Raw genomic sequence first — 19,331 nt, 5'->3', positions numbered from 1 at the left:
TGTGCAGCCCACTGAAGCAGCCATCTTACCCTACGCTATGACTAATTTATGAAACATTGAATCTATTCCATGATACCAAAAATAGATCGTTTGGATTGTCTCAAACACGTAAAGCATGGACACAAAGTGATTAAGTAAGTGCAGTGAAATAACATATCATTACACAAGCATGCCTGTGGAGACATTGCGAAAGGCCTGTACCACTCTGTCTCATTGCACTGGTTTATTTGGGGCCGAAGGGATAACAGTTAACATCCATGTGAGCCTTAATTGTGCTTTCCTGAGACATGCAGCACTATCTTGATGATAACTTAAAATTTCGGTTGCCATGTGCCACCATGCACTTAGGGTCTTCCCAAGGATATGCACCACTTTGTCGCCTCCCCCCTAGCAATGCAGCCACATTTCGTTCATGAAAGGGCAAACTGGTGAATCTCTGCTGCTGATACCTTCCGCGGCAGCCTTTCATCGCATGGTCCTAGAACCAGATCTGCTTGCACCCTTTAGCGCCCCAAGTCAAAGTTCTTACAGCAACCAAGGGAAGCAGGGTGTGTCCACTAGTTGAGCCCCACTGTTGTATTACCATACCAGTGACCCTAGCTATTCTCTAAAAAGGGTGCTCTTTGTTTGTGCATGCCCAAGCCAAGCAATCATGCACAACCCACTCCATGAAACTGGCGTGTGCTCTACAAGTGTATATCACATGCAAGGACGTTTCGATTACCAGCGTGCAGTAAGCATTGCAAAGGTAATGTGCTTGCAATTCTGCAGGTGGCGGGGCACTGCTACTTCAGAGTGTTCAATGCATTGTAACCGGGCCAGGCTCCTTGGCAGAAGACCCAGAGCATTACTATCGAGAGAATACAGCCTTCCTGAGACCGCGGAAGCTATGGCGTGCACCAAGTGTTGGAAAGGTAGGAGTATCTACAGCCTCCTTAGCTCCCACACTGGGAAAATGTGTCTTCAAGGACAGTATGGAGTATTTGGGATCACATTTGTGAGTGGAGAACATACACCCATGCACGAAGGACATAAGGAACGACTCAGAAGATCTTCCCAGGGTTGAGTGACTACAATCACTGTTTTTACCCCGGCCCATGGCTGAACTAAGATGTAAGAATACAACGTCTATGCCATCTGAATGAGTGTCGCCTAGCTTTATCCAGCCACATGTTCATACAGCCCCAGAGACAATCACACATGTTGACCCTGTGGCCTGGTCCTAAGCAGCCCAGATAGTAGGCGAGGCTTGCGCTACAGGTGGTGCAGTGATGATGCACACAGATACCTTGGCAAAAGGCTCAGGTCAGGTTATGTGTGCTTGCTTAATTCTCACAACTCCCAGTTACATCTCTTGTGGACCCATTGAAAGCCAAGTAAGGAACAAGTTACTTACCTGTAATTGTTGTTCTCCAGCATGGGTCTGGCATGGATTCACATGCTCATGAATATTCCCCGTCGTCAGGCTGGGAATCCCAGGTAAAGATAAAATCAGTATCAGTTCCATTTCTGATCTGTCTTTCTTAGTAACCAATCACTGGTCTCTGGGTCATACTGCCCCCAGCCAATGACTGCCCTCTCCCTAAGCCCCGCCCCTGGCAGCCATCATCAGATTTGGTAGCACGTAAAGTGGCAGTATGACCAAGTGAAGAGCCGCAGAGGGGAAGGAGGGAGGGTTTGCATGTGAATCCATGCCAGATCCATGCTGGAGAACAACAGTTACAGGTAAGTAACATGTTCCTTCTCCAGCATGGGGTATGGCATGGATTCACATGCTCATGAATATAAGAATACATAGCAGTACACACATGCACAACCACGGGAGGTGGCAAGGCTCAACATTAAGCATTATATAAAACTCAACATTAAGCATCTCTTACCTCCTCACCAGGCTCACCTTAAGCGAACAGGTTGCGCAGCACTGCCTGGCCGACTCTGGAATCCCAGTCGATGAGGTAGAATCTCGTGAAGGTGTGCGTCGACTTCCACGTAGCAGCCCTGCAGATGTCAAGCAGGGGCACACCAGACAAGAACGCAGTGGTAGCAGCGATCGCTCTGGTCGAATGGGCTCTCGGACGGCCGGGCAACGGTCGGTTTGCCAACCGATGACAGTGCATGATGCAGCCAGAGAGCCACCTGGAAATGGAAGCCTTCGAGAGAGCCTTTCCTTGGTTCACAGGTCCAAAGTTCACAAATAGCTGTGATGTCATTTGAAAACTCTTCGTTCGGTTCACGTAGAACTTCAGCGCTCTCGCTTCATCCAGCAAGTGCAACGTCCTCTCGGCCGGCGACGAAGGCAACGGGAAAAAGACTGGTAACACCAAGGGCTCGTTGAGATGGAAGTCCGATGGCACCTTGGGCATGAAGGAGGGATGCGTCCTCAGCACCACCCTCATCTCGTGGAAAGTCAAGTATGGAGGCTTGCAGGAAAGGGCCTGAATCTCTCCCACGCGTCGTGCAGAGGTGATGGCCACAAGGAATGCTGTCTTCCACGACAGGAATTTCAATGGAGCCGAATGCAAGAGCTTGAATGGCGGGCCCCTGAGCCTGGTCAGCACCACGTTGAGCTCCCACGCCGGGGCTGGAGCCTTCACTGCGGGAATGATCGGAACAGTCCTTTCATAAACTCCTTCTCCAGGAGATGAGACCACAGGGACGACCGTCCTGCAGTTCTGGTGTATTGGGAAATCGCCGCCAGATGTTTCTTGATGGAAGCGTGAGCTAGTCCAACTTTGGCCAGCGACAGTAAGTACGGTAGCACTTGAGGGGCTGTAATCCATAGAGGGTTAATCTTCTGTGCACAGCACCAGACAGAGAACCTCTTCCACTTGTGTCCGTAGTACTTGAGAGTTGAGGACGCCCTGGCTTTTGCAAGAACCTCTCTGCAGTCAGCCGGGATATCGTACCCTCCAAACTATAGTGCTGCAGGAGCCAGGCCTGCAAGTTCAGCGACTCCGGGTCGTGATGAAGAATGGTGCCTCCTTCTCTGGAGAGAAGATCTGCGTCCGTCGACAGTTTGACTGGTGGGGACGCTGAAAAGTCCAGAAGGTCCGGGAACCATATCTGTCTCGGCTACCTTGGTGCGACGAGGATCATCCTGCACCTGGACCTCTTGAGTTGGTTGATGAGCCTGAGCAGCAACGGCAACAGAGGGAACGCATACAGGAATATGCCGTCCCAGGGGAACGAGAACGCATCGCCCATGCTCCTCGGCTGGGGGAACCTGCTGGCAAACCTCTGGCACTTGGAGTTCGTCGCCGTCGGGAACAGGTTTGCCCCATCGCTGGAAGAGTTGATCCACTTGATCCTGGCGTAGTTCCCACTCGTGGCACGAGCGCAGCTCCCTGCTGAGTGAGTCGGCGATGGTGTTTTTTATCCCTGCCAGATGAAAAGACACCAGAAACATCCCCTGGGCAACGGTCCAGTGGCACAAATCCTGGGCTTCCTTGGACAGGGCTGGGGATCTGGTTCCTCCCTGCTTCTGGATGTAGAAAATGGTGGTGGTGTTGTCGGTGAAGATCCTCACCACCTTGCCCTTGAGGGACGGTAGGATTGACTTGAGGGCCCAGAACACTGCTCGGAGCTCCAGTATGTTGATGTGGAGTGGCCTCTCCTCTGGGAGCCACAGGCTTCTCGCGTGAAGATCTCCGGTGTGCGCTCCCCACCCCTCCACAGAGGCATCCGTCGTCACCGTCACCTAGTATGCTGGGGTCTGAAAGTCCATGCCCGCGGCGAGATGCGCGCGGGTGCCGCACCATCAAATTGCTTGGCGGAATACTTTGTTGAGCGAGATCTTGTCCTCAAAGCTGTCCGTCGCTTGCATCCAACGGGCGTCGAGGAACTCCTGCAGAGGACACATCTGAAGCCTGCATAGGCGCACCAGATAGATGCAAGAGGACATCATCCCGAGAAGGGACTTGATGGGACCTCACTCTGGCCACGTCTGTGGCCAGCAGACGCTGTACCTTGCCCAGGATGGCCTGCGTTCTTTCCTCCGACGGTGAGGCCACCCGCGCTACTGTATCGGGCTTGGCTCCCAGAAACAGCGTGACCTGCGCCGGACCAGGTGGGATTTGGGGAAGTTGATGGAGAATCCCAGGTCCGTGAGCGGCCGGACGGTCTTTGCTGTGTGTTCGACGGCGAGTTCCCTTGTCCCTGCTTGGATGAGCCAGTCGTCCAGGTAGAGGTAGACGTGGATCTCCTGCAGGTGCAGCCACGCCGCCACTGGTGCTAGGCACTTGGTGAACACCCTGGGCGTCGACTTCAATCTGAATGGGAGGGCCTTGAACTGGTAGTGCCGCCCTTAGACTACGAACCTGAGAAACTTTCGGTGTCCTTTTAGGATGGGGATGTGAAAGAACGCATCCTCCAGATCCAATGACGATAGGAAGTCGGCTTCCTCCAGCTGGCCCAGCATGTGCTGGAGGGTGACCATCCGGAACTTCTGCGCCTTGATGTATTTGTTTAGCCGACGCAAGTCCAGGATGGGACGCCAACCTCCTGTCTTCTTTCCCCGGAGCCTCTTTGGGATGAACTCGATGGCTCCTTTCTTGAGCATCGCCCTTACCTCTAACAGCAGTTGAGGGACGTGGTTTTCCTTCCTGGCCACGGGAGGAATTCGGGGGCACTTCTTTAGAAATTCCAGAGTGTGCCCGTGGGCCAGGGCATCCAGCACCCAACGGTCGGTGGAGATGGACTCCCACACGCTGATGAACTTTGTCAGCTGGCCTCCCACCGGGGTGCTTCGGTGGGGGCCCGATCCGAAGGCCGGTTCAGTCTTGCTTGGAAGCAGCCTTGCCACCTTGGCCTCCCTGGCGACGACGGCGAGATCCACCTGACTTGCCTCGTCCCCTGTAGGCTTCTTTCGACGAGGAGCAGGCCGCCTGACGGTAGGTCGAGGAGCCGCCGCCGAATCCTTTGGAGGGACCTTGCTTGCCTCCGGAGTGCCGAAAGGGCGGCCGCCGTTGCTGCAGAACTCCCAAGGCCCGAGCCCTCTCCGTGTCGGTCTTGATGGCCTGCAGCGACTCATCCACAGTCTTTCCAAACAGATTGTTCCCATCGAAGGGCATGTCCAAAACCTTGGCGTGCACGTCCTGGCGGAAATCCGTCGCCTTGAGCCACCCCTGCCGTCGAAGGCAAACGCTGTTGCCCAACTGGCGGAAACCTGTGTCGGCAATGTCCGTGGCCACAGTTATGGCGTGGTCCGACACCACCTCACCCTCTTGTAGGATCGCCAGGGCCTCTGCCCTCTTGTCCAATAGGGGGGCGATCTTGTACCACAATTCCCTGTCGTAGTGGGCCACAATTGCTAGGGCGTTGGCCGCTTTAATCGTCGTCGCCGCCGACGAGATGACTCGTCGTCCCACGGCCTCCAGCTTCTTTCCCTCGCCGTTCGGTGGGGAAGTTGAGGATGAAGCCGATGCCCCTCCCCCCGCTGTCTTCTTGGCCGCTGCTGAGACGACTGAATTCGGGGTTGGCTGCACCCTAGGGCACAACGGGGCGGCGTCGGGAACTCGGTACTTCTTCTCGTACCGGTCCCTCTTGGCAGGTGTCGTGGACGGGTTCTTGAGGAGGGCAAGTCCCTCGTCCCAGATGTCATCCAGCAACGGCACCGCAAGGACTGTCTTCCTCTTGGCCTTGCGCCATTGGTAGAGGAAACCTTCCTTCTTCTTCTCCTCAGGGCAGAGCTGAAAAAGCTCAGATGCCCTGGCAATCATGGCGTGGAAGGAGCCAATCTCGTCGGGAGGGGACGCCCGAGGAATCAGAGACGGGAGGCCAGTCCCGTTGTCACCGCCGTCGTCATCCGTCCCCGTTGTGGCCGTGTCCGTCCTGTGTCGTCCCTCGGGATCGGGGAAAGCGACAAAGGCTGAGAAGGCCGAGTGGGCTGAAGGGGCACTGGATGAATTCTCCTCCTCTTGTTCGGAGGGCTTCCCGACGGACCCGGTACAGCTTGGTCGTCCATCGGGGGTAGGGGCAGTCTCGTCCTTATCTCCGTGCATAAGGCTTGGATTGCTGTCAAAATGGCCGCCGAGTTGTCCTGAGGCTCGGGTTGCGACGGGCATGCCGGGAGCGACGGTTGTTCCTCCACGGGAACCTTGCTGTCATTGCCACCCTTGCTCTCGTCGTCCCCCTCCTCGGGATCCCTCCCGTGGGGCTGGGCCTCTTCCAAATTCTCGGCCAGTTCCTCCTCGGAGGTTGTGTCCGTGTCTGTAATGGTCGCCGCCACCCCCCCTCTTTTTCCACCGGGGTCTTCACAGGGGACTTCTTGATGGGCTTAAAAGAGGATTCCCTCCGCGGAGGCAGGGAAACTCTGGGCCCCGTTGTCGCCTCCACTGGGATAGCCTCCACAGGCTTCGCCAGGGCCGCAGCGACTCCCTCGATAGAGGCCTTAGCCGGGTGTATCAAGGCCGTCGCCGCCTTGGGTGCGCTTGAGGCCGTCACCTTAGGGGGAGGGTCACCGCCTTGCTCCCCCTCGGCCGGTTCCTTCGAGATCGACTGGGGCCTCTTCAGAAGATTAGCTGGGTTCTCGGATTTTCTCTTCCCCGAGCCAGAGCGTTGGCTTGCGGTTGATGGCGTCGGTGAAGGTGCGCCCTGCCTGGCAGCCGAGGAGCCTGACCGTTCGGCGCTCCTGGTGCCCGCGGACTCGCGGTGCTTTGCCTTCTGTTGGGCCCCCGTCGCCGGGGCGCCCTCACAGGACTTAGAGAAGACCGCTCAGACTTCTTCTTCTTCTCACCTGCTGGGCTCTTGCCTTCCAGCCAGTTGGAGAGGCGGGTCCGGCGATCCCTCATAGTCCGATCCGACATGTTCATGCAAAACGCACAGTCCTTCTCCATGTGCGTTTTGTCCTCGTGGAGGCAGTAAAGGCATTTCGAATGCTCGTCCTCCTTGAACACATTTTGTAGGCTGCATCCAGGGCAGATCCTGAACAGTTTGCCGGGAGTCGAGCTTCCCTTCTCCTGGGCCATGTTCTTCTTGTCCACGAGGTAGGCCTCAGAAACTTCTGGAATCCTCCAAGAAGCGTAACTTGACAAAAACTTCACCCTTGAGGGGCGTAGATAAATCCGAAACGGGACCCCGTTGATCGGAAGTAGAAACGGTGGAGCTTGAGGCTCGATTAAACCGAAAAATGAGTTAAATCTCTTTGAAAAAGCGCAAAACGCAGTAAAAGCTCGAGAGCTATAGCACGAGGACTCCCAACACTTGAACGTGCAGTAAAAATCTGAGGATGGCTGCCATGGGCGGGGCTTTGGGAGAGGGCAATCATTGGCTGGGGGCAGTATGACCCAGAGACCAGTGATTGGATACTACTAAGAAAGACAGATCAGAAACGAAACTGATACTGATTTTTTCTTTAGCGAGGATTCCCAGCCTGACGACGAGGAATATTCATGAGCATGTGAATCCATGCCAGACCCCATGCTGGAGAAATCGTGTTCTGGGAATCAATGGGTGCAGGTTGACTTCCAATGACACATGCAACTATGACAGATCTAACTGCATGCGTAGATGTTCAACAGAGGCTGTGCATGATATGATATGATACGATATGGCATTTATACCGCGCCTATACACAAGTGTTTCAAGGCGGGAAATGCATGCTATTTGTCACTGCTCTTAATCTAAGTATGACCTTGGTCCCACATGTGTGCTCAATATGTGCCCATGACCATGGGCCTGCAACTTAGAGAGGTTTGTGTGACCCTGATCTTATATCTGTGCTTAGATGCACTTGTGTGCCCATGTTGATATTCTGACATTGATGCCGCATGTGTCTTCAGTATGCCCCGCTGGTCACAGATGCATAGTATGACCTAGCCCCTGAACCTGGCTATCTTTTTTTACATACACGCTTGCCATTGCCGCATATATGCACTTTCTACATAGTCCCTACCAGGCATGAGCCTCTGAACCTGGTCACACATTGGTGCCATGCACTGCATTGCATTTTCCACATGCCTTTCACCTTGACCTAGTCCTGCGTTTCGGGAGCTGTATCATTGGGTGACTATATATTGGAACTATAAAATGCTGCTTGCATGTTCCACAGCCTCTGGGTATGTAAAGGCCTTGCCTTACGATGGGTGGGAAATATTCCTCTCCCAATCTCCAAATCAATAATGTCATTGTACTTAGTACGTTACTCCCAACAGTGCGAAGTACTGCTCGACCCCCAGAGGGTCACAGACCTCATGAGACTGGTTGCATATTCCTGCTTCTGGGAGCTCATCCCATCCCCCCTCTGCCTAAAGCCGCAGTATGTGTGCTCCCCATCCCCAATACTTTGCCCCACGCTCCCCCAGTACCGCCAGTGGTTGATGCCCAGAGACACACCACACCATGTTAAAGTCAGGGATGCTAATCCGCAATGCTTGGCCATCAGTAAGCCAGTAAGGTTGTGGGCCTATACACTGGGGCTGGGTGACTCCCACTGCACTCACTGTTACACACTCGTGACCCCAATGCCCGTCACATTGACGAGCTGCTTCTTTCCGTCGCTCATGCCCTGCTCGGCCGCTTTGCCGGCCTTCCGCCCACACACGGAGGAGCGATTGGGTGTCTTGCAGCCTGTATACGCTTCTTTTAGAGGATGTGCTCAGATTCCAGGAGCAAGTGAGTTGGGATTCTGCCCACTGCCAAGATTGTCTGACGAATATCTGACAAGCAATGTTCTTTGACTGGCTTGAGTCAAAGAGCAAGGAGGACCCAAGGGACACAGCAACCATACAAGGCACCGTGAGAGCCGAGACTTCTCTCAGACTGCCCCAGGATCCCTTAGAAGTAGTAATGGAGGCCCATGGAATAATGCCCCACCCCCCCGAAGCCAATAGCTCCACTTCCTAGGCATCCCTCTTCTGGCATTCCATGGTCATTGGTTCACAATGCACAATATACATGTACTGAGAGAAAGAGGGAGTGTGACAGAGAAAGAAAGATGGATTCCTGGCGAGAGAAAGAGAGAGGTAGAGAGAAACAAAACACGAGAGAGTCATAAAGTGCAGGAGAGAGATAGAGAGAGAGCATGCGAGATAGACCGAGCAAGAGGAGCTGGGCGAGAGACAGTGAACATGGGAGGTGTATACAAAGACCAGACGAAAGAGTGAGGAGTTGAACAGATGGTACTTTAAGGGTAAGAGGCAGCACAAGAGCAGAGAAGATTACAGGAGCTCAGTCCCTCTCCACTGTCGGGCATGGTCATTGACCCAAGACTACCAGATCCAACTCTCAATCTCCGATCCTAATCGACACAAACACCCCACTATAGTAGGACCCTTCAGACACCCTACATTACTAGCACCCAGAATCTGTATCACCTTACTCTGCCCTTGAAGTACAGCAAACATCCACACACAATACACCAGCACACTATCCTCCATTCTCACAGCACACATTGACCAACATTTGTTCTAGCACAAGCACTTGGTTTCTCTGATCTAAATTGCACCATCATTGTAGCAAGGGCAAACGTGAGCTCATCTGCTGCCAGCCCAACATCCCACCCTCCTTAGATGATCCAAAACACTGTGCAAGTAGAAACTGCATTGTGTAGGATTCAGTAACATGACATAACATTTGCCTTTTTGCATTACTCAGTCCCCATACACGTACATGCCCAAAGGCAAACAGTGGGAAGTGGCAGGCAGACTTGCCAGGCAATCCAGGGTGCAGAGCCATTAGGATGTGGAGGTGATCAGTCGGAGATCCCCCCAGAGGGGATGGGATTTGGGAATAGATGGCACAGGATCCAGGGGCATGCTGGTCAACGGCGGCAGAACTGGTAATGGGCAGTGAGATTCATGGTGTTGGGAAGTGGGAACCTGGTGACAGGTAGCAAAGAGTGTGATGATGACCATTGATCATTGGAATGAAGGCCAGCAGGAGCTAGCAATGGGTAACGGGGACGCACTTTGGTAATTGGAAGAGGGAATGGGTAGAATTGAAGTGGGGAAGGGAGGCAGAGTTACGTTAGTAGTGAGGCAGACGCTCTTTACCCTCCCTGTAGCAAATGTATACAGAGAGACACACACACACACACTCACACGCCCTAGTGAAATCAGCCTGTTTAACTGGCACCCATTCCTAAATAGTCCCATGTGTAATGGATGAATGTCATGCATGAAACTCACCTTCCTCAGCAAAGACCAACTGAAAAACGTAAGCAAACTATATTCCACAGGAGTCCCCTTTCTTTTTTTGTGTCATGAGTGTTCTCTTGAGCCAGACCTAAAACAAATGCTTTGATGTGCATTTACGAACCAATACATTTCCAAATCAAATATTGCGTCATAGTGCAGGACAGGGCCAACATGTATACCAATGGGTACATACTACAGACGTTTTCCTAGTCTCTGTGTTACTGTAAAACTGAACAGTGCCACCCTCATTTGCAACAATGCTACCGTGTGCACTCTGCCCAATGAGGATTAAGGTCATCCCAAGGCAGTGAGACAGCATGCGGTGCTACCAGTCTAGCCACCGAGAATTCTAGAAAGAAGCTGCATGCTTCGATTACTGAACCTGTGGGTTCATCTGTGCGCTGTGGCTTGGCTGACCCATGTAGCCACACTCTCTTCTAAGTCTACGGCTTGGTTTATAGTCTTCCTGGAAAGAAGACTGAAAAGCGCGTGCCTCGGTCTCCCTGTATCCGACCCGGTCTATCTGCCGTGTGGGGTCCCTCAAGGGCTCTCACTCCCCCCCCCCTTTGCTTTCCACATAGGTATGGACTTCTACTTTGACAGCACGGCAGCCCGCTGGCCTTCCTTGACAATCTTTGCAGGTAACACTCACCGCTTTTCTCATTCTGAATGACCCTGGCCTGCTGGAGGCCATGGTGGCCACTTTTCAGTAGACACGGTGGCCACTTTTCAGTAGACCTGTGGCTGCCCGAAAGCTCACACCGCTTTGCACCATATTGTGACTAGAACCCCAAGATAACGATGCAAAGATGGAATGAGAACAGCGCCCGTACCTCTAAATCACTGGCAGCACCCTGGCATAATTGGGAGCTCCCTGGCATCGTAAGCAGGGCTCTATTAGATCGTGTAGTATCCCTGGCATAGTAGGTCCTCCCTCTGTCCTCCACCTTTCTACTAGAATCCTCTGCCCATCACCTGTTTTCGCTTTATGCTTCTGACCCTCCCACCTTGTACTTCTAGTACATCCTAACACCCGCCTTTTTGCAACATAGGCCCCCGCCCTCTGAACTTTTTGGTTCGGTTCATTCTACACCACTTACCTTTTACCCAATGATGCCTACTGAGCACCTACCTGCCCATTCGTTATGCTGCAGATCTCTCCATCCCATCGTTTGCTAAAGGCCTTCTTCCTCCATAGTTTTACCAAAGGTCTTAGGTCCCTGGAATTCTTGCGGAACTTCCTCCCAGCCCACCTTTGCACTCCCCCAAACTGTTATTAAGGCCTGCTACTTCCAGCATCTCACAAGAGGTTCTATGGGATTTCATCGAGGTGGTTTGGACGAAACCAAATCCATCGATTTTCTTTTCTTTTAAGCCATTTGGCTGCAAATATAGGCAGACCTATCAAGAACTTTAAAATCACCCAACGGTGCCCAATCGGTTGCAGAAATGAAGATACAATCAGTAAGTGTGCTACCATTCTGCCCAATAAAGGTCTTTTTTGCTGGTTGGTCATTGACAAATCTGCCATTGCAAGCTCTTAAATTTAGATTGTGCATGACACGGGATGATTGAGCAGCTACACAGTGCACAACCAATGATGGGATGTCGCAGGCCTGATCTTGGTCATCCCGCAGCCCTTCAAAAGCCTTAAGTGGTTCTAGCTATAAATTAAAATGTCCTACCACTAGTGTAAGATATTTTAATGGCAATGGGGAGATATTATTAGTTATCGTAGTTTGAAGACACTCCAGACATGCCAGACCATTCAAACATGATGGCCTATTATAGATGTTAAATAAGCACAAAAAAATAACTTTATTGGTCTTAATAATAAGCATTTGAATATCTACAGAGTGAATTGTAACTATCTTCACCACCAACCCAGGGACACCTCAATCCAGACCAGTAATCCACCACATAGTCTGCCTTTCGGTCTCTTGGACGCAGGAATACAAAAGGACCGATATCCTTGGAGCGTAACTGGGTCCAAAGCCCAAGTCTCCTGCAGGGCAATTACACTGAATCCCTGAATAAAGGAGCACCACGTCAGATCATCCAACCATCTACTCACCCCTGTAATGTTCCAGGAAAGGGGAATAAACCACTGTTCACCTGAGGCCCCCATTATCACTCTGGCCCCTCCTCTACCCAGATAATCTACTGCCCCTAAATTGGCAGGGTTAACATCCAGGCTTTGTGTGCAGGAATTGGTGGCCCAATAGTTACTTTCACTTTCACCTCTCATACAAGCATGTAAATGTGCAGATGTAATTTCAAATCCCCTAGAGTGTTGCCCAGAAATATGCGGGGCCAGAATTCTAGAGCTAAAAAGACACCGATCCATTGCTAAAAGAAAGGTGCGGTTTAAGAATGGACTCTCAGCTTTAGGGGAAAGTTCTTCTGACGTTACCAACTTGGCAAATAAAAGGATTTCATGAGGCTCACAATACCCATGCAGAGCCCGGCCGGCTGATCCATTGAAACCGAAGGGTGAGAGTTAGATGGTAAAGTAGCTGCCAATGGTTCATTAGATGGAACAGCTATAGTGGAATAAGAAGTAACTGTGTCTTGAGATGTTACATTTAGATCGGCAAACTTTTGTGTGGAATCAGGAAGAGGCTGATTTGTTACCGTATTTGATGGGTTTGCTTTGCAGGGGTGTACCCACTTATCAAGGAGCACCTGTAACATGAGTGACCCGTATAATTGTTCTATCTCCCTGGTAACAAACGTTTGTCGGGGAGTAGGTGAAGACGCTTTATGTTTGGGATGATTCAGAATAGTGTGTGTGGTGGTCATATTCGAGAAAACGACATGCTTGTTAGTTTGCCGGGGTTTTGTGAACTCGTTTTGGTTTCTGATTTTTTTTTTCCGCACAATAAGAGTGCTGTCAATCCTAGACAGCTCATTGCAAAGTGCCTCAATAGCGTCTTCTTCTGATATATAAAGAATCCTGTGGCAAATCGTGTTTCGGTAAACAACTTTAGCTACAATAGATTTTAACTCTTGCTGCTCCGCTGCTATTTATGATATGGCATTTATAAAGCGCCTATACACAAGTGTTTCAAAGCACAAACAGAATATTTGTACAGAGCAAGAAACCTCATTTTGTAAAAGAACTGAGTTAATTGAGGAAGGAATGTTTTCTTCTCCTGCAAAAGAAAGATGTCTTGAGGAGGCTGATGCGACATCATCATAGTCAAATTGGGACTTGTTGTAAGATTGGTGCCAATAATATTATTGAAGCCAGCTGAAGCAGGAACCAAAGAGTTTCTCTTGAGACGCTGACAAAGGTTAAGAAGAGACCCATTGTTGTCTATAGATGGTGAACTATTCATAGAGCTGTTCATTAGATGGACATTGTTCTAATGCAGTTCCCTCAACCACAGAAGAAATGACTATAGGTTCCAGGGCCTGCACAGGAACTGCCTGAAAAAAAACTGTTATTTTTGGTTGAGAAGAAGCAAGTATATTTAATTTGTTTTTTTTGTCTCTTTTGTGCCGGGCACTTCATTCGGCCATTAGTATGTTTGGCTCTGTAATCATTTTCCTGATTTTTCTGCCTTGCTATGGGTAGCACCAATATATTGACTTTCCACCCATCCTAAAACCATCTGGACACTGGGTGGGGTTGGCCGGTTTTACTGGTTATCACTATTGGGGTTCTTAAACAAGACCCTATCTTTGACTGGTGAGATCAGAAAAGGATTCATTTCAGCACTATAGAAAGACTCCCGCAGCCAGTCCTCGAAAGCCTTGTGGCGTGCCAGCCGTGCAATACTGCCATTCAACTCCACGAAACAGCATATGAAGGCGAGGCCCTACCGCCTGCATGTCCAGTACCTGGAAACCTTTGTGAATCAGAAACAGAGAACACTCCTATTTTCCAGCTAGGTTACAATATCCTAATCTCGTGGCAAGAAAGGCCTTTTCAGCACTAGCTAATCGTTTGGCAGTCAGCTTCTATTGCATGTCTTCAATGGCACATATAATTATAATGAACTGCGCGTACATGGTCAATAGCCACTATAGCAGTAGCCGCTGGTTCATGAATTGTATGCATTTGGCATTCTGCCTGCTTTGCTCTGCCCTGGTGCGTTCATTATCTCTCCTCGGCTGTACCTCGAGGAATACATATAGATTTCTGCAGTAGGGCTCAACAGAACGATCACGGTCACACCGGGAATGCAGTTAGTCAGACTGTTTCAGTGAAACTGCTACAAATTCCCAAAAACCACTGATGAAACAGCTAGAGAAGATGCATGCATTCAAACTCCCAATAACCATTAATGAAAACAGCTCCAAAAAATGCAGGCATTCAGACTCCCAATAACCGCCCATGGAAACAGCTACAAAAGAGACATGCATTCAAACTCCCAATAACCATGCCTGGAAACTGCTCCGAAAGATGCATGTATTCAAACTCCCAATAACCGCCCATGGAAACAGCTACACAAGAGGCATGCATTCCAACTCCCAATAACCATGTATGGAAACAGCTCCGAAAGATTAATGTATTCAAACACCCAATAACCGACCATGGAAACAGCTTCACAAGAGGCATGCATCCCAACTCCATGGAAGCAGCTACAGAAGATGCAGGCATCCCAACTCCCAATAACCGTTTATGGAAACAGCTCCGAAAGATGCATGCATTCAAACTCCCAATAACCATGCATGGAAACTGCTCCGAAAAATACATGTATTCAAACTCCCAATAACCACCCAGGGAAACAACTTCACAAGAGGCATGCATCCCAACTCCCAATAACAATTCATGGAAACTGCTCCGAAAGATGCATGTATTCAAACTCCCAATAACCATGTATGGAATCTGCTCCGAAAGATGCATGCATTCAAACTCCTAATAACCACCCATGGAAAAAGCTACACAAGAGGCAGGCATCCCAACTCCCAATCCGCCCATGGAAACAGCTACAGAAGAAGCATGCATTCTTACTCCCAATAACCATGCATGAAAACTGCTCCGAAAGATGCATGTATTCAAACACCTAATAACCACCCATGGAAAGAGCTTCACAAGAGGCATGCATCCCAACTCCCAATAACCATCTATGGCAACTGCTCCGAAAGATGCATGCATTCAAACTCCCAATAACCGCCTATGGAAACAGCTACACATGAGGCATGTATTCCAACTCCCAATAACCATGTATGGAAACAGCTCCGAAAGATGAATGTATTCAAACTCCCAATAACTGGCCATGGAAACAGCTACAGAAGAGGCATGAAGTTCAACTCCCAATAACCACCCATGGAAACAGCTTCACAAGCGGCATGCATCCTAACTCCCATCATAACTGCTCCGAAAGATGCATGTATTCAAACTCCCACTAACCGCCCATGGAAAAAGCTACAGAAGAGGCACGCATCCCAACTCCCGATAACCATGTATGGAAACAGCTCCGAAAGATGCATGTATTCAAACGCCCAATAGACGCCGAAAGAGCGGCAGAAAATAAACGCAATCATGAATTTGATGAAGACGGTTAATATGGGAAATAGAACGGAGAGGAACCATCCATCACAATCAACCTCATCATTTTATTTTGAAATATTGCCCTGTTAATGATAATATGGTTGAACTCTGCTCTTGAGCGCATTCTGTGAGATATCAATAATTTTTTGATCCACGTTTATATCAATTTGTTATTAAAAAGGATCACGCGTGGTGGCATTAGTTGTTATTCTATGTAGCACATAAAATCACATTAAAAAAGCATCTCTGTCTGTGTTAAAATTAACAACTCCAAAATGTTCCAGGCTTTTTAGAAGTAGGGGGATTGGCTTCTCTAAGGTGGCTTTCACCAACAGCATACATTTATTCTTTAAAAATATGCTTTCCTAAACTACACATGTAGTAAACCACTGTAGGAGGAAGGGGAGGTTCTGAGGGCTGCCCTCAAACTATAATATAGGTAACATCGGTTTTCAATCGACGTGCCATTGATGAATACCATTTACAAAATACTGCCTTCATCACTAAATCCTAGGCTCGTGATGCATTGGCTCAGCCCACAGCATGAATCCAGCCCTGGGGAGTAGGCATTAGGAACTCCAATCAGATCTACGCTATCGTACACCTGTGTGCCATCATCATCCATCCTCCATGGGCCTAGGGATCACCACAAGTGATCAAAACATGTTTCTTTCTTCATACATGGACATCCCTGAGCCCCTGCTCCATGTTAGGATTGCAGAACCAGCCCCCCAGTCAGAGCCACTGCTTACTTCCAGGGTCCACCCATCCACGCAGAGTGTTCAAACATCTGCAGAAATGCCTAAGAACCTGGGGGCCTCCGTAGTATTATCAGGACATTATGCGTGGGAGGGGATCTCCCCAATTCAAATGTGGCCAGGATTGTTTAAGCGTGAGTGAAGGGGTGGCTCTGCTTGAGAGGCTTATGGGTTGGGCTTGCCTCCCAGATTAAGTGAATCATGAGTGCAGTTTGAGAGAGGCCTTTGGGCAATGTGGAACGATGTGGTGCTTAATTAACAGGATGTGATCTGTGTACAGTAGAAGCACAGGATGCACTCTCCGTAGATCAGTAGTCTTCAATTATAAACACATGCAGTGTATGGAATGTTAGTGATGTTAGTGGTAGGCTTCTTTGCTCATGCCTTTTACATAATTTGGACAAGGAATACAATCCAGAAAACAATATGAACTATGCTCATAATTGTTGAGTAATGGTCTCCTAGGGGTATCGGGTAATATTATCCCCACCAAAAATATCGCCATATATATGGTCGTCTAGAACGCCATAGGCGATATTTTTGGGGGGGATAATTTGTGGGAGCGAGGGTTGCGGGGGTGTCCCCTGGGGTTGCGGGGGTGTCCCCCGCAGGGTGCATGCCTCAACATCACCGAAACAATATGCCAATATTTTTGTATCGCGATATTTTTGCAGGGATATTAACATATGTAACCCTCCTAGGAGTGTGCCCTTTGCCTGTATTCTTTACATCTAACATATAGTTGGTTTATTTAGAAGCACTGTGGGCAGGAGGCTCGTTAAGGGATGCAACGGAAGAATGAATAGCCTGTGCTAAATACTCATTTTCACACTGATTGCACTTTCTATAATCACCTTATTTATTTATTTAGACATTTGTGTAGCGCTCCAAACCCATGGGCATCTGGGCGCTGAATTTGTGTTTACTCCAAGGCAAAGGACTCCCAAATCACTTCCCTCTTGCAGTCTGGCAGGCTAATGTTGGCTTTTCGTTACGGATGACACAACTAGCTCAACAAAGCAAGCAGATCTGCAAACTTCATGCGCGCAAAAGATATATGAGAACAGGCCTCGGTTGAATATTGATCCTAAAGGACGCAGTGGGTGGATTTATGAACTTGAAGCGGGCAGGAGGATATGGGGTGTGACGCCCCCCTTCTCCTCTCTCAGAGCGCTGAGTGCTGCAGCACTTTCCCTTTAACCGGGAAGAGGGCGTCTAGCTCCACAGGCTAGGTAGACTCTCCGCACGCATGGAACAGCGAGGACGCGCCTCACCTCCATGCTGCTCTCCGCAGGCCATAGGTGTCAGAATCTTATTCTCTGTTCTTTTCAGGGAAATCTGTGAATTCAAAAGCAGGCAGGATGATCCAGTGGTGACTCAACTCAATGCTTCCCATTAAAGGCATTGAGCATCTAACCCTCGCTGCTAATGTTTATGTTTATTTATTTATAACGCGCCAAGAGCCCATGCACATTAAGGCACACAAAAAACAGCATGAATATGAACAATAGGACAACCCAAGGCGAAGTACCAAAAACAGAGCTGGTAAGAATAGTCGGAAAGGAAAACAGGCCATCAAGGAATATAAGAAGCTCCAGCGAGTTCTTACCCACTAGCAAGGACAGGCAGTTAAGTGGACCATCTGTGATGGTGTGCTTCACCGACATGATCTTTTCCCTAGTAACACGGATAGAGTAGGTGAGTTTGTTAAATGTTCACAGGCAGAAGGTTTAGGGGAGGCATAGCTTAGCCCCATTCTTCTCTCCCAAGGCACTATCAACAGAGCTCTTTCCCTTTAAGAAGGAGGAGCATGATTGTATAGAGTAGGTGAATGTCAGTGAGGGTGTGACACAGCTCCAGTATCCCCACTACAGGCCAAGGGCATCCCTCTCCACACATTATAAGGACACAGCATGCGGATTCTCAAACTTACCCTGGCAAACCTGGAGGAGTAGGGGTCCTCAAAGAGTGCCCAGATGCGTGGTTGCCACTTGCGCCACACACCTGTGGGCTTTCCATCTGGTGAATCGCTCATGGCCAGGCGCTTGGTCATCTCCAGGTCCTCATCGCCCATGTCAGCGGAGTCTCCAGTGCAGTCGGCGTCCCCATCATCGACACCGGTGTCTGGGGGTCCGCCGCCAAAGCTGTCCAAGGCCTCCTCTGCATCGCGATGCTGGCGGTAGGTCATCCAGCAACAGGGTTCGACATCCGTCTCATCAATGCCCCAGAAGGCCAGTTCCTCTTCGTAAAGTGGGCCACATACATCTGCTGGGCAGTGCAATTTGCCCGTGCGGTAGTAGTTGAGGATGTGTGCGAAGACACCAGGGTGACGGTCGAAGAAAAACTCGCCCATCCTTGGGTCATAGTCAAAGTGCCCGTGGGCATCGGGCTCAGCCAACCAGGCCAGCCGGGTGCCAGGCAGGGTGCGCAGGGTGCTGCGGTAGGTCTGGTGCCGAGTGCCCCCCACATTGATGGTGATGCGCTCGCTCTCCTCTCCCTGGCCCATGGCGCCTACTCCTAGACATGATGCGGTGGAGCCGGGGCGGGCATCAGGGCAGCGGAGCCCAATCCCGGGGTCATCCCGGGGGTACCCTCTGCATTTAGATGCACCTGTGTAGGGACGGAGGGGACTGTAGGGATCCGTGGGGACGGTCAAAGCATCCTGCTCCCGGGGTCGGTCGCAAAGGGAGCCCCGGGAAGTGCCGCTGTCTGCCCGAGGAGTGCTGAGCACTGACTGCACCGTGACAGGGGTGCCAAGTACTACACTGTCGCAAGGGAGCAGGCCCTGAGAGGCGCCTATATTGTCCCCACTTGGGGCTGCCGGGGCAGCATGAAGGGGAAAGTATCCTGCAACCTGTTATAGGTGGCGATGGCTCATGAGATACACTTCCCGCTCCTGTTATCAGCAGTGTAGGTCCTGCCTCCTGTGATAAATCT

The 19,331-nt window shown here is 50.3% G+C and overlaps 1 protein-coding gene across 2 annotated transcripts in view; it reads right to left on the bottom strand.

Annotated features, from left to right (window-relative positions):
• The window catches only part of KCNC1 (potassium voltage-gated channel subfamily C member 1), a 434,810-nt gene extending 415,775 nt beyond the window's left edge, over positions 1–19,035 (bottom strand). For both annotated transcript variants that reach the window (XM_069623781.1, XM_069623782.1), the window contains exon 1: positions 18,328–19,035. In XM_069623781.1, coding sequence (XP_069479882.1) covers positions 18,328–18,900 — 573 coding nt within the window. In that variant the 5' untranslated portion in view covers positions 18,901–19,035. The remainder of the gene's footprint in view (positions 1–18,327) is intronic.
• Between the last annotated feature and the right edge of the window lie 296 nt (positions 19,036–19,331).

Source organism: Ambystoma mexicanum, chromosome 11 (assembly GCF_040938575.1).
Source record: "Ambystoma mexicanum isolate Mex_15411 chromosome 11, UKY_AmexF1_1, whole genome shotgun sequence".
Taxonomy (NCBI): domain Eukaryota; kingdom Metazoa; phylum Chordata; class Amphibia; order Caudata; family Ambystomatidae; genus Ambystoma; species Ambystoma mexicanum.
Note: the sequence above shows the minus strand (reverse complement) of the source record. Positions and strands in the feature narration are given on the sequence as shown.